The sequence below is a fragment of the Tursiops truncatus genome, chromosome 1 (genome assembly GCF_011762595.2).
Source record: "Tursiops truncatus isolate mTurTru1 chromosome 1, mTurTru1.mat.Y, whole genome shotgun sequence".
In the NCBI taxonomy this organism is placed as follows: Eukaryota; Metazoa; Chordata; class Mammalia; order Artiodactyla; family Delphinidae; genus Tursiops; species Tursiops truncatus.
Window position 1 is genome coordinate 144,193,740 of NC_047034.1, and position 16,676 is coordinate 144,210,415.

Sequence of the window (16,676 nt, forward strand, 5' to 3'; positions counted from 1 at the left end):
AACAACCTAAGTGTCCATCATCGGATGAATGGATAAAGAAGATGTGGCACATATATACAATGGAATATTACTCAGCCATAAAAAGAGACGAAATTGAGCTATTTGTAATGAGGTGGATAGACCTAGAGTCTGTCATACAGAGTGAAGTAAGTCAGAAAGAGAGAGACAAATACCGTATGCTAACACATATATATGGAATTAAAAAAAAAATGACATGAAAGACCTAGGGGTGAAACAGGAATAAAGACACAGACTTACTAGAGAATGGACTTGAGGCTATGGGGAGGGGGAAGGGTAAACGGTGACAAAGCGATAAAGAGGCATGGACATATATACACTACCAAACGTAAGGTAGATAGCTAGTGGGAAGCAGCCGCATAGCACAGGGAGATCAGCTCGGTGCTTTGGGACCGCCTGGAGGGGTGGGATAGGGAGGGTGGGAGGGAGGGAGACGCAAGCGGGAAGAGATATGGGAATATATGTATATATATAACTGATTCATTTTGTTGTGAAGCTGAAACTAACATACCATTGTAAAGCAATTATACTCCAATAAAGATGTTAAAAAAAAAAGTGTATAGAACTAAATATAGACATACACATTCACATACAAATGAGTACAATTAAAACTTTTAATTAGGATAAAATAAGTAGATTGTATCAGTGTCACAGTGGTTGTGATATATTTTATTATAGTTTTGCAAGGTGTTACCACTGAGGGAAGCTGGATAAAGGGTATATGAGATCTCTGTATTCTGACAATTTGTTGTGAATCCTCATTATCTAAAAACATTAAATTAAAAAAATGTTTTTACTGATATATTTTGGTGTAAATCTACCATATTGATATCTACTTTTTATTTGTTTGGATTGTTGAATATTAGTGCTTTTCTTTTTCTACTTTTATTTTTTTTAATAGTATTTAAAAAATATTTATTTATTTGGCTGCGCCAGGTCTTAGTTGTGGCACTCGTGAGCCTTAGTTGCAGCCTGTGGGATCTTCAGTTGTGGCATGCAAACTCTTAGTTGCAGCATGTGGGGTTTAGTTCCCTGACTAGGGAAAGAACCCGAGCATGGAGTCTTAGCCACTAGAGCACCAGGGAAGTCCTCTACTTTTCTTTGAATTATTAACTATTTTTTGCTTTTTAATTTCTACACTTTTATTAGCTTAAGGGTACATGTTCTTTAACTATTTTGTTTTTTTCGTGGTTAGTATAGAGATTACAGCATGCATGCTTGAGTTTTCAGAGTTGTGTACATATTTTTATTTTAACCTCTTCTAGGACAATGAAGAACCTACAACTACTTAACTTCTAGATTATATGTTATTTTTTGTTATGCATTTTAACTTAGTGTACAATGAGACTACACAGAATATTATTGCTATTATTGTATAGGCATCATTCATTTCACTTTACAACTGTATTTTACCTTTTTGGTTGCTCTTTATTTCCTTTCACTTTTTGAGCTTCTCAGTTTATTGTGTCTTTCTGAAGAATGTCCTTTCATAATTCCTTTCTTATAGTCTTTTGATAATAGATATCTTGATTTTTATTTATCTGAAAATGTCTTTACTTTTTTTGAAGTATATTTTTGCTGAATATTGGTATGACTGTCTTCCAGCCCTTAGAAAATACTATTCCATTGTCTTTTTGCTCCCTTAGTTTCTGTTGAGAAATCATCTGTTAATTTTATTGTTACTTCTTTGAAGGTATTTTGTCATTTTCTGCTGGCTTTTTTTTTTTTTTATGCGTTACGCGGGCCTCTCATTGTTGTGGCCTCTCCCGTTGCGGAGCACAGGCTCCGGACGCGCAGGTTCAGCGGCCATGGCTCACGGGCCTAGCTGCTCTGCGGCATGTGGGATCTTCCCGGACTGGGGCACGAACCCACATCCCCTGCATCGGCAGGCGGACTCTCAACCACTGCGCCACCAGGGAAGCCCTGCTGGCTTCTTTTAACATATTCTCTTGGCTTCTTTTAACATATTCTCTTACGTCTTTGTTTTCCTGTAGTTTTACTTTGATGTGCCCAACTCTGTGTGTGTGTGTGTTTTAAAAATTTGTTCTGCTTAGTGTTTGTATCTTGGTATCTTTCTTCAGATAAACTCTGAGATATTAACTTTTCAAATATTTCTTTTGCCCTTTTCTCTTCTCTCTTTTTACAAAACCAGTTGCACATTGTTAGATCCTCTTACTCTATCCTTTTTTTTTTCCTTTTTTTTGTTACTCCAACCTTTGGGCTTTCTGTGCCTCTCTCAAGATATTTATTTTTGTCTTCCAATTCCATAATTCTCTCTTGAGTCATTTGTAATCTGCTGGTAAATCCGTTCGTTGTGGTTAATTTTTGGTTATTTTTTAGCTGAAAAATTTCCACTTGGTTCTTTGTAACAGTTTCTAGTTCTCTGCTGACATTCTCAATCTTATATTTTATTTTCCTGAGCATATTAAGCATATTTTAAGTTGCAGTCTGATAACTAATTTTTCTGGATCTCTTGTTGATCTGTTTTTCTTTGTTTTTGTTTCTGTTTTGGCGATACGCGGGCCTCTCACTGTTGTGGCCTCTCCCATTACGGAGCACAGGCTCCGGATGCGCAGGCTCAGCGCCCATGGCTCACGGGCCCAGCCGCTCCGTGGCATGTAGGATCTTCCCGGACCAGGGCACGAACCCGTGTCCCCTGCATCGGCAGGCGGACTCTCCACCACTGCGCCACCAGGGAAGCCCTGTTGATCTGTTTTTATTTCCTGTGTTTCTCTTGTGTTTTGATCCCAATGGTCTTTTTTTCCTATATACCTGGTCGATTTTCATTAAATGTCAGATTTTGTATGTAAGAATTTTAGAAATAATTTGAAACCTTAGATGAAAATATTTTCCTTCAGACAAGATTTATGATTGTTTCTAGTGGGCACTAGCAATTCTGGATCAACTTAATTTAGACAGGATTTGGGATGATTCAGATTTAAGCCTAAGTTCTTAGTTTGCTGTCTTAGTCCATTTGGGCTGGTATAACAAAATACCATAGACTGGGTGGCTTATAATAATAGAAGTTTATTTCTCATACTTCTGAAGGCTGGGAAATCCCAGATCAAGGAGCCAGCAGATTCGGTGTCTGGTGAGGGTCCCCTTTCTGTTCATAGAATGCCATTGTCTCTCTGTGTTCTCACGTGGCAGAAAGGGCAAGGAAGTTATCTGGGGTCTTTTGGGCACCAGTGGCACTAATGGGCACTAATCTCTTCAATGAAGGCTTTGCCCTAATAACCGCTGAAAAGCCCTAACTCTGAATATCACATTGGGGTTATGATTTCAACATATGAATTTTGAGGGGATACAGATATTCAGTATATAGCATTGGTTATCTATTTTTAGTTTACTCTCTTTTTTAAACTTTTTTTAAATTAGAGTATAGTTGCTTTACAATATTGTGTTAGTTTATACTATACAGCAAAGTGGATCAGCTATATGTACACATATTTCCCCTCTCTTTTGGATTTCCTTTTCATTTAGGTCACCATAGAGCACTGAGTAGAGTTCCCTGTGCGATACAGTAGGTTCATATTAGTTATCTATTTTATACATAGTGTCAATAGTGTATATATGTCAATCCCAATCTCCCAATTCATCCCACATCCCCCTTTCTCCCTTGGTATCCATATGTTTGTTCTCTACGTCTGTGTCTCTATTTCTGCTTTGTAAATAAGGTTGTCTATACCAATTTTTTCAGATTCCACATATATGCATTAATATATGATATTTGTTTTTCTCTTTCTGACTTACTTCACTCTGTATGACAGTCTCTAGGTCCATCCATGTCTCTACAAATGACCCAATTTCATTCCTTTTTATGGCTAATATTCCATTGTATATATGTACCACATCTTCTTTATCCATTCCTCTGTCACTGGATATTTAGGTTGCTTCCATGTCCTGGCTATTGTAAATAGTGCTGTAATGAACATTGGGGTGCATGTGTCTTTTTGAATTGGTTTACCTTTTCAAGATTCAGTCCTATAGCCTAGCCATTTTATCAGGCCATCTTCTCTTACCTGCAGACCTCCCTTCTCATCTCTTCCCAAGGTCATGATACTCCAGTTTTTGTATGAGCTTATCAAAAGCTGTACTCAGCTTCTTAGCCTCTTAGCTACCTCTGTCAGAACTGTCAGATACCCAAAAGGAAAAGTAACCTCAAATACCAGGCTTATCTCTCTGTGTTTACTTCTGTTTTTTAAAATAATACAGATAATTTTTAAAAAATTTTATATATATATTTTTGGCTGGGTTTGATCTTCGTTGCTGCGTGTGGGCTTTCTCTAGTTGTGGCGAGCGGGGGCTGCTCTTCATTGCGGTGCACGGGCTTCTTATTGCAGTGGCTTCTCTTGTTGCGGAGCATGGGCTCTGGGCACACGGGCTTCAGTAGTTGCAGCACACATGCTCAGTAGTTGTGGCATGTGGGCCCTACAGTGCGTGGGCTTCAGTAGTTGCAGTACGTGGACTCAGTAGTTGTGGCTCATGGGCTTAGTTGCCCCATGGCATGTGGGATCTTCCCAGACCAGGGATCGAACCCTTGTCCCCTGCATTGGCAGGCAGATTCTTAACCACTGAGTCACCAGGGAAGTCCTGTGTTTACTTCATATACTGAGTTTCAGACTTGTAATTTTTTTACTACCTTGTTAGGTTTCTCCTGCCTTCAAGCAGATTTTTTAGTTATCTACCTTTTCAAGTCGATTTTAGCAGGAGGTTTGTTTTTGAACCTTCTAATCTCTCAGATTACCCTGCTATGTTCCATTTACAGCCTTCATACATCCTGTTCCTCCTGCTTGAAAACCTCTAGTTTCCCACCCCACTAACTCCTAGTTTACACCTATTCATGCTATGGGTCAAGTCCTGAAGAGCTCCTCCTCAGCCTTCACTGACTCCCTGACAAGATTATCTTGTTATACTTTCTTATAGCACTACCTGAATGCCTTTATTGTACTTGTAGTTTATAATTATATATTTATTTGTGTCTTTATTTCATTTAATATTTGCCTTTTCAACACAATGTCAGGTGCTTGAGGAATAGGACTGTTATCAGTTTTTTTTCTTATTACAGACCCGAATGATAAGCTACAAGGAATATTTAATATTTCCTCAAAAACTGGATGTATAAGTATTCGGTTAAATGACTGAGATTTCCCTTGGATGAAAATAGCAGAATTTAAAGAAAGAAAAAGATTATATTCATGGGTTCTTAGAAGGTAGAAAGGGCATAATTTATATTTTATTTTTATTTAAAAATTTTATCATAAAGTACTTCAGACATATTAAAAGTGTGAGTTTTGTAATATACCTAGCTGTACTCACCACTCTGCTTAAGAAATAGACATAATTTATTTTTATAAAAATATACAGAGAGCCCAGAAATATATCTCTATAAATATAGTCAACTGATCTTTGACAAAGGAGCAAAGGCAATACAATAGAACAAAGATAGTTTCTTCAGTAAATGGTGCTAGAACAATTAGACATCCACATGCAAAAAACAAAAAAAAAGTGAATCCAGATACAGACCATACACCCTTCACAAAAATTAACTCTAAATGGATCATAGACCTAACTGGAAAATGCAAAACTGTAAAACTCCTAGAAGATAGCATAGGAGAAAACCTAGATGATCTTGGGTATGGTGATGCCTTTTTCGATACAACACCAAAGACACCATAGTGTCGTCTTTGAAAGAAACTGTGAAAAAAATAATTGATAAGCTGGATTGCAGTTAAGTTAAAAACTTTTGTTCTGTGAAAGACAAAATCAAGAGAATTAGAAGACCAGCCACAGGTTGGAAAAAAAGTATTTGCAAAATCACATCTGATAAAGGACTATTATCTAAAATATGAAAAGAACTCTTAAAATTCAACCATAAGAAAACAAACAGCCCTTTTAAAAAACGGGCTAAAGACCTTAACAGACACCTCACCAAAGAAGATATACAGATGGCAAATAAGCACACGAAAAGATACTTCACATCATGTGTCTCTAGAGAAACGCAAATTAAAACGAGATACCTGTACATTCCTAGAATTGCCACAGTCTGGAGCAGTGACAGAATCAAATGCTGGTGAGGATGCAGAGCAACAGGAACTCTCACTTATTGCTGGCAGGAATGCGAAATGGCACAGCCGCCTTGGAAGGCAGTTTGGCGGTTTCTTCCAAAACTGAACATACTCTTTCCATATGATCCAGCAATACTGCTCTTTGGTATTTATGCAAAGAGTTGAAAATTTATGTCTACACAAAAACCTGCACGTGGATGTTTATAGCAGCTCTGTTCATAATTGCCAAAACTTGGAAGCAACCAATGTCTTTCAGTAGGTAAATGGATAAATAAACTGTGGAATAACCAGACAATGGAATATTATTCAGCACCTAAAAGAAATGAGCTATCAAGCCATAAAAACACATGGAGGAACCTTAAATGCATATTACTGAGTGAAAGAAGCCAATCTGAAAAGGCTATATAGACTGTATGATTTCAAGTATATGACATTCTGGAGAAGGCAAAACTCTGGAGACAATAAAAAGACAGTGATTGTGGTGGGCGGAGGGTGGGTTGTGGGGAGGAGAGAGATAAATAACCAGAGAACAGAGGAGCAGGGCAGTGAAAATACTTTGTATCATATTATAAAGATGGATAATGTCATTATACATTCGTCTAAACCCACAGAATGTCCATCACCAAGAGTGAACCCTAAGGTAAACTGTGGACTTTGGGTGATTACGATGTGTCAGTGTAAGTTCATCCTTGGTAAAAAATGTACCATTCCTGTGAATGATGTTGATAGTGGGGAGGCTATGCATGTTTTGGGGGGCAGGGTATATAGGGGAAATCTCCGTACCTCTCTCTCAATTTTGTTGTCAACGTAAATAAAACTGCTCTAAAAAAATAAAGTCTTAAAAAAATCAGAAAAAAACCTAGAAAGATTAATTTCTACCAGAGATTAATAAATCCACAAGATGCATAGCAACCAGAAAATATACACAGTATATACTGAGATGTAAGCGTATATGTAGTCTACTGAGCAATTACTTTGGCTTTTAGGTACTTCTGTGGTAAAGCAATTAGTTACTGTTTATTATAAATTTGTTTATTTAAGGAAATTTTTCTTTAAACTTTCAGATGATACAGCATTGTTTGAGTTGATTCAGCTAGTTCCGCCAGGTACTGTATTGTGTTTTGATAAGGTAATTGACATGTGAACTCATTTCAATGAAATGCTTTTTAAAAAATCTCATCTTTTCCCCTTCTTCCCAAAGTAAGAGCAATGCTGAGTCTCTAGCATTGGTCTACTACATGTAAAATGTCAGTAGGCCAAAATAATATATACAGAAAGATTGACATAAATTATATTTGAACACATTGTTCTAAAATTGAATAGTCATAATTTAAAGTGGGAAATAACCCGATATGATCCTAGCATATTTTGTGACATTCATAAAAATTAACTTCTTTAAGTTTTTGTGATTTTTCTAAACCAATATGCTTTTGCTGATAAAGTAGTTCATTATCTTTGTTTTTGTGTATTGAGTGTTATTGGGAATATAGGGGAATTAAAACTGTACCTACTTAATAAACAGTACAGATCCCTGCAGTAGGTAGAGTTAAAACCTGAAGGATAGTTTTATTTTTATTATTGATTTCTATGATTATAGAAGACTCTATCTTAAATCCTTATTTTATGTGAGAAATAGAGAACTATATTTTATTGAAAGCTAGTAGTCTAAACTTTTTGAATATCACATATATACCTAATCCAGGTAACCACAAATTCTATAAAATGTCTATATTTTTTTCAACATGTAACCTAATATCTCATAATGGCAGGTAGAAAAGAATGGAAGATAGAAAAAAAAAATTCTGGGGATGGTAATTAAGTTTTATATGTATAAATGTTATGTCAGTTTGATACGTTTAAAAGGATTTTCTTTTCTAGGAACTCATATGTACTTAAAAAGTTTACATGAACATCCCCTTTCTACGAAAGGGGGAGGGAGAATTAGTAGTATGTATGACATTTCTGAATAAGGAAATGTGTTAATTCGTTTAACATAACTTTATTTTAATTTCCCTTTCATAGAAAAAAATTAAGTCCATGACCCTGAAGCAAGTATTTCATTAAGGCATCAGGCATTATATATTCGTACTTGATGATATTGTTTCTAAATAGCATATTTTGTTATAATTTGAATCATAGGATATCTTTCTTGTAGTGGGTGAAACACTGTCTACATATGATGAGAATACACGAGATTTCATGTTCCCGGGTCCAAATCAGATTTCTGGACACCATGACTCAAACCGCCAGGCTACCATGAGGAAGATTTCTGGCCTTCACGTAAGTGCTTACTATTTTCTGAATCAAATCGTGATGCAGGATCATTGTCAAAAACCAACACATAGCCCTCAATATCTGAAATGTGAAGACCTAATTCAAAGTTTAATTTATTTTAAAACATAATTGCTTTATGAAATTATGATGTTATTTTAAACATACTGAAATCTAAATGAAAATACTTTACCAAAATGCACGCATCTACCTTCCAAAATTAACAAGCATTATTTTGCCTTATATTCTTCAGATTTCTCTCCTCTTCTTCTCCCCCTTTCCTCCCCTCCCCACTGTCCCTATGTCTTTCTCTCTCTTCTCTTTATTTTTCTCCCAAAAGAATGGCCAATAAATATTTGAAAACGTGCACAATCCCATTAGCATTTAGGAAAATTCAAATTAAAACAATCATATGATTTCATTTTTATAGCCATAAGAGTGGTAAAATTTAATAAATCTGACAAACGTCAAAAGCATGGAAAGGGCTTCCCTGGTGGCGCAGTGGTTGAGAGTCCGCCTGCCGATGCAGGGGACACGGGTTCGTGCCCTGGTTCGGGAAGATCCCACATGCCGCGGAGCGGCTGGGCCCGTGAGCCATGGCTGCTGAGCCTGCACGTCCGGAGCCTGTGCTCCGCAAGGGGAGAGGCCACAGTAGTGAGAGCCCCGTGTACCGCAAAAAAAAAAAAAAAGCATGGAAAAATGGAAGCTTGTATATGTTGCTATGTCATGTAAATCGGAACAACCACAATTCAGGATTATCTAGTGAAGGCCAAGATTCTCATAGCCTGTGACCTTCTAGGTATATAGCTTTAAGATGTATTCTGTCTGGCATACTAAGAGCCTTCTTAGGAATGTTCGTTTGTAGCATTGTTCATAATAATGAAAAATGGAAATAATTGAAATGTCCATTAGTAGGAGTTTGGATAGAATAATTATTACATGTTCATGTAATGGAAATACGTATTCATACCCCTAAAAGTGAAAGCGGCATTAAGTGATAGCCAACTCTCATCTTTTCCTGCAATTTCTTCAGTTTTATTGGATAATTAATAATATTTTTGTTCCTATTATTAAAATATTTATTAAAATAAATAAATATATTTTTATTCCTATTATTAATTATTTTTATTCCTATGATTAATAATTTTTTATTCCTAAATAAATATTTTTATTCCTATTATTAAAATATTTATTAAAATAAATAAATATATTTATTTATTTTAAAAATAAAAATAATATTTTTATTCTAGGCAGAAAATGCCTTCTGCCTAGAGAGACTGAGTGAAGCCCCTGCTGTTTCAAAGAAGAAAAAAGTAAAAGTTGTCTAGGTTGAAATTATTTGGACAAATATTTTTCACTAACTTTAGGAGATATTAGAGCAGTAAGGAAATTGGAGTGCTACATGAGCCAATATGGTGAATTAAGTAACTTCTCCTGTATTTCCTGTAGGAAATAGCAAATTTCAGCTTGCTGAAAGTATAAAAGTTGACTAGCAAATCTATTAAAATATACCTCCTTTGGGATATTTTCAGTGTCCATTAGCCCAAAAAGTCTTCCAAGAATGTTTCAGGGACTTTCTAGAAGCCTGCAATGAAAAAAATTCTGATTTTAAAATTAAAAGTTTTTTAAAAGTAATTTAAAATGCTGTATTATACCAAATTGGCAATATAAACATAAGAATATGGACCATTAACAGGTAGTTTTCCTTATTGAATTTGAGTTACTTTCACATATATCAAAAAGTTTGGATTACTAAGGCAAAAAGTCTATATATGTTCTTAAAAGATAAATTGGGGCATATTAAAAATTTTGAGTTTATTTGAGCAAAAATTGATTTGATTCAAGCAGCATCCAATCTAGCAGATAGAAAGAAGCTCCAAAGAGCTGTGCAAAATGAAAGATTTTTATATCCAGAAGGGAGCAGGAACAAGGACATTATACTAGGCCAAAAAGTGTGTTGATTATTGCAAGGTTCCTTTCATTTAGGGGATGGCAGAGGGTCTAATCAGATGGATTACCTAGTGAGTGCTAATCAGGCGATTCCTGATTGACTGGTTTAAAATTCCATTTCTGGGAGAGCCGAAACTGTAATTAATTTAAATCTGTTTGGTGACACGGGGCTTAGCGTAAGCAACTCAATTTGGGGCCTGTTGTTCTTAACAATATAAAAAGTGAGACTTCTGGTGATGATGGTGTGAAGGGTCTGTCAATTACTCTCTCCACACAAGTATAAAACTGGACAAAATTGTCACAAGCCGCAGTTTTAGGGCACTGGAAACTGATCGGCAGTTAAGACAATTAAGACAAATTAAGAAGTATCCGTGCTTGAATAGCTGCTAAAACTTTGGGTAAAAATGGCAGAAGTATGTGGTCCTCTTGCCTAGGACAGCTCTCATACCCTGCATAGCCAGTGAGAATTGTAGCTTCACTAAGCCTGGGGCAAGTTGCAAAAATTAGTAGCTTTGCTACCAGAGAGGTCAGAATCAATTTTGGGCAGTGATACTGTGATTTGTAATAAGAAACATACATTTGTTCTTCTTGCCCCATTCTTGGCACAGAGCTCATAAAACCTTTGGAATTTCCTGGGTTTAAGAGCTATAAAGGTGTCTTTTCTTATGTTAATGAGGAGACTTTTGGAAAGCTCCTTGGGAACCTAAGGATGGGGGCTTGATGCCAGGGGAACCAACCAGGTGATTAGAGGGTTGGAACTTTCAGCCCCACCCCTGAGAAATAGAGGGGCTGGAGATTGAGTTCAGTCACCAATGGCCAGTGATTTAATGTCACGCCTGTGTAATGAAGCGGGTATAAAACCCAAAGGATGGGGTTTGGAGAGCTTCCATGTTGGTGAACACGTGGAGGTACTGGGAGAGTGGCTCACCTGGTGAGGGCACAGAAACTTCTCCCTGTTTCCCACATATCTCACCCTAGACATCTCTTCCAACTGGATGTCATCATATCCTTTTATATAAACTGGTAAACTAAGTAAACTGTCTCCTGAGTTCTTTGAGCAGCTGTGGCAAATTGATCGAACCCAAGGAAGGGGTCATGGGAACCTCTTATTTGTAGCCTGTGGGTGACAACCTGGACTTGTGATGAGTATCTGAAGTCAGATAGGAGCAGTCTTGTGGAACTGAGCCCTTGACCCGTGGGATCTGACACTTTCTCCAGGTAGTGTCAGAGCTGAGTTAAATTTCAGGACACCCAAATGGTGTCGCAGAGACTTTTCTTGGTGGTGTTGGAAAACCCACACATTGGAATTGGTGTCACAATCATAGGGGCAAATATTGTGTCTTTGCCAGCTAAATGTGGTGGGTTCAGTTAGAAGCACATGAGAAAAACCCACAGCTTTGCTAGGCCGATTGCAGTTCCAATCAGAGTGAGCAGCACACCTGCCAGAAAGTTGACAGGAGGCCCTGGAAGTAAGGGAGCAATAAAAGGGCTGAGATGAGCTTTCCACTCATTCCTGGCTGACTGAAACTATGCACGTTCAGGGGAGACAGTGGGAGTCCAGCAAAAAGTGAAAGCCAAGGGAGACTAGAGACCTGCTGTTCCTTTGAGTGCATTCCCCAACCCACACACAGATAATCAACAAAGAGTGGAACCCTTACAGGTCCATTGGATGACCACTAAGCTATGCATACTCAGATGAGACCACTAGAACGAATACAAGAATAAAAAGACATGGCATATATATAAATTGAACACAAAATAGCAGTTGTAAATTCAATCATATCAGTTATTGTATTTAGATGTGAGTGGAGAACACACTCCAATCAGTAGTTTGCTGTCCTGGCAGGCAACAGTGCACCCTTCCTCAGAATTCTGATGATTCTGCATAGACATCTGAGTCTTAGGCTGACTTCCTGAACCCATCGCTGTGGCAAGGATTCAAGTCACATCTGGGGTTAAATCCTGGCACTATCACAGGCTACTACTATCACTATACCATGGAGATAACGTTGTTTGGTGGATTAATAAAAACTTGTAAACGGTTATTTTAGTACCTGGTACATAGAGAATGATCAGTAAATGTTAGTGATACAATGGTGGCCATGGAGATCATGACAAGGTGCTGTTGTTGGTGGCAGTGATATTAATCAGAATCTGTGACTTTCTCATCGTTGATCTTACCTCTTAGCACATATCTTTGTATGTACTTAAATGACTTGGTTGAATTGAATAAATTACATCTTATTGTAGACTTCGTAGAGGAAACTGACATTTCCGATGTGTGATGATTAAATTTATTTTGGTTAGGTTGTGGCTAGATGTTACTCTGAAGGTATTGTGTAGATTTGACTACTATTTACAATCACTTGACTTTACGTGTAGGAGATTACCCTTGATAATGTAGGTAAGACCTCATCCAATTAATTGAAGACCTGAAGAGCAAAAACTGAAGTTTCCAAAAGAATATGGAATTCTGCCTCAAGACCGTCATATAGAAATCCTGAGTTTCCAGCCTGCTGGCTTGCTTACATATTTCACTCTCAAGACTACAGTATCAACTTTGCCTGAGTTTCCAGCCTGCCAGCTTTCCCTGTGGAGTTTGGACTTGTCACTCTCACAATTGCATGTACCAATTCCTTAAAATAAATATCTCTCTGTGTATATATTCTGTTAGTTCTGTTTCCCTGAAACCCCAATTGATACACATGGGTTTTGAAAGATCTAAAAATAATGGCTAAAACACTGAGTATTTACTATATGACCAGCAGTATATTAGGAGGGGTAAAGTGATAAGTTGCAGTCCAGGCTGTGGTACTTACAAAATACGTCCACAAATGATTTGACGCTCCTCTCTTCCAGAGGCAGAGTTTCTTAAGTATGGACTCTACTTAGTGACTCTAACAGATACACCGCGGTGAAGTGATAGTTTTAGACTTTTGAGACCAGGTCATTAAATGCACTGTGGCTTCCTCCTTGCTCTCACTCTTATATCACTCCCTCCTGGGGAAGCCAACTGCCATGTTTGAGGACACTCAAGCCTCTGGAGAGGGCCGAAGCTGGGACAGCTTTGCTGGGGTGTGTATGAAAGCTTGAAGAGCCTTGAAGAAACTGCCAGATGAGTGTTTGGAAGAAAATGAGGCAAATTTTATTGGGAATTAGGGGAGAAAAGAGCCCTTGTTATGTAATGGTGTAAAGTTTAGCTGGAATGTGGGATATAGAAAAAAATACCTGATGGAATGGGTGGTCTTTGTAAGGAGACTTTCAGACACAGTATTAGAGGGGCTGTCTGGTTTCTTTTTGCTGCTTATAGCAAAATATAAGGGGAGAGAGAAGCAAAAGGAAAGCCTGTTAATAACACAAAAAGGAGTTGGAACTTACTGTTTTTGAGGATTCTCAGCCTTCCCCAATGGCAGATAATGTTGAAATTAAGGAATGACTTATGAGCAAAAATCATTCTAGGGTATGTTCAGGAAATTTTGGTCTGATGGTGAAACCAAGGGGGTGTGACTGTAAAATCCTTTATTAAAACCTCGAAAAGATCCAAGATGTTGCCTCAGAAAATAATTTAATTAAACATAGGTTTTATTTTACTTTATTTTTTACATTTAAAAATTGTTTAATTAAAAATATTTTTCATACAATTTTTATAATTGAAGTATAGGTGATTTACAACATTGTGTTAGTTTCAGGTGTACAGCAATGTGATTTAGTGATATATCTACATTTACATATACATATATCTATTTCAGATTCTTTTCCATTATAGGTTATTACAAGATATTGAATATAGTTCCGTGTGATATACAGTAGGTCCCTGTTGTTTATCTATTATATGTATAGTAGTGTGTATCTGCTAATCCCAAACTCCTAATTTGGGAGTTCTGACCAGTGTGAGGTGATACCTCATTGTAGTTTTGATTTGCATTTCTCTAATAATTAGTCATGTTGAGCATATTTTCATGTGCCTGATGGCCATCTGTATGTCATCTTTGGATGACATACAGATGGCAGTTTAAGTCTGTTTAGGTCTTCTGCCAGTTTTTTGATGGGGTTGTTTGTTTTTTGATATTGAGCTATATTGAGCTGTATGAGCCCTTGTTGGTCACATTGTTTGCAAGTGTTTTATCCCATTCTGTACATTGTCTTTTCATTTGTTTATGGTTTCCTTTGCCATACAAAAGCTTTTAAGTTTAATTGGGTCCCATTTGTTTATTTTTGCCTTTATTTCCATTACTCTAGGAGATGGATCCAAAAAAATAATTGCTGTGATTTATGTTAGAGTGTTCTGCCTGTGTTTTTCCTATAGGAGTTTTACAGTATCTGGTCTTACATTTAGGTCTTTAATCCATTTTGAGTTTATTTTTGTACATGGTGTTAGAGAATGTTATAATTTCATTCTTTTACATGTAGCTGTCCAATTTTCCTAGCACCACTTATTGAAGACACTCTTTTCTCCATTGTATATTTTTGACTCCTTTGTCATAGATTAATTGACCTTGAGTGCATGGGTTTATTTCTGGGCTTTCTATCCTGTTCCATTGATCTATATGTCTGTTTTTATGCCAGTATCGTACTGTACTGATTACTGTAGCTTTGTAGTATAGTCAGAAGTCAGAGAGTGTGATTCCTCCAGCTCCATTCTTCTTTCTCAAGATTGTTTTGGTTATTCTGGGTCTTTTGTGCTTCCATACAAATTTTAAAATTACTTGTTATAGTTCTGTGAAAAATGCCAATGGTAATTTGATAGGGATTGCATCAAATCTGTAGATTGCCTTGGTAGTATGGTCATTTTAACAATATTGATTCTTCCAGTCCAAGAACATGGTATATATTTTCATCTGTTTGTGTTGTCTTCAATTTCTTTCAAGAGTGTTTTATAATTTTCAGAGTACAGGTCTTTTGCCTCCTTAGGTAAGTTTTATTCCTAGGTGTTTTATTCTTTTTGATGCAATGGTAAATGGGATTGGTTCCTTAATTTCCCTCTCTGATACTTTGTTGTCCATGTATAGAAATGTGTCAGATTTTTGTATACTAATTTTGTATCCTGCAACTTTACCAGATTTATTGGTGGGCTCTAGTAGTTTTCTGGTGTGTCTTTAAGATTTTCTATGTATAGTATCATGTTATCTGCAAATAGTGAGAGTTTTACTTCTTCCTTCCAATTTGGATTCCTTTTATTTGTTTTTCTTCTCTGATTGCTGTGGCTAGGACTTCCAAAACTATGTTGAATAAAAGTGATGAGAGTGGGCATCCTTGTCTTATTCCTGATCTTAGGGGGAATGCTTTCAGCATTCCTTTTCACTGTTGAGGATGATGTTAGCTGTGGGTTTGTCATATATGACCTTTATTATGTCGAGGTATGTTCCCTCTATACCCACTTTCTGGCAGAGTTTTTATCATAAAAAGATGTAGAATTCTATCACATTTTTAAAGGTTACTTTCCACTTACAGTTATTACAAAATATTGGGTATATTCCCCATGTTGTATAATACAACCTTGAGCCTATCTTACACCTAGTAGTTTGTACTTCCCACTTCCCCACCCCTTTATTGGCCCTTCCCCCTTTCCATGGTAACCACTAGTTTATTCTCTGTATCTGTGAGTCTGCTTCTTTTTTTGTTACATTTACTAATTTGTTGTATTTTTTTAGATTCCACATATAAGTGATATCATACAATATTTGTCTTTCTCTGTCTGACTTATTTCACTTAGCGTAATGCCCTACAAGTCCATCCATGTTGCTGCTAATAGCAAAGTTTTGTTCTTTTTTATGGCTGAGTAGTAGTCTGTTGTGTGTGTGTGTGTGTGTGTGTGTGTGTGTGTGTGTGTATATATATGTATATACCACATGTTTTTTGTCCATTCATCTGTTGATGGACCCTTAGGTTGCTTCCAAATCTTGGCAGTTGTAAATAATGCTGCTTAAACATATGTTCTTGAAGATGATTGAAGACCAGCAGAAGCCCTGTACAGGTGGGTGTGGCTTTTGTCTAAGGAAGTGAACTCCAATTATGTTCAGATGAGAACAAAATACATTTTTAAGAGCATTATATTGGTAGAAACACCACCAGCATGGTCTGAAATTGAGAGAGACCTTACAAAACAAAAAGGCTTTTGGACCCCCAAAATTCTATTGACAGGACCCAGGCTCAGAACACTGTATAGCTCTAAACATTGTCTACCTCTTGTTGCAAAGGAATGATAATTCAAAGGATGGAAGCAAGAGCCCAGAGAGTGGAGCCAAAAACTATGGATAGTTATTTCTGAGCAGAAATAGGACTAAACTTCTAAGTGAGAAACTTCTAACATTTTCCTGGCTGATTTCAGAATTGCTGTGGACCAGTGATTTCTATTTGCCTCTTGTATTC

The 16,676-nt window shown here is 36.9% G+C and overlaps 1 protein-coding gene across 3 annotated transcripts in view; it reads left to right on the forward strand.

The window, feature by feature from the left end:
• Positions 1-16,676, forward strand: part of SPATA6 (spermatogenesis associated 6) — a 153,349-nt gene that overhangs the window by 43,691 nt on the left and 92,982 nt on the right. For all 3 annotated transcript variants that reach the window (XM_019937843.3, XM_019937844.3, XM_073789996.1), the window contains exons 4-5: positions 7,151-7,192; positions 8,242-8,366. In XM_019937843.3, the coding sequence (XP_019793402.1) occupies positions 7,151-7,192; positions 8,242-8,366 (167 nt within the window). The remainder of the gene's footprint in view (positions 1-7,150; positions 7,193-8,241; positions 8,367-16,676) is intronic.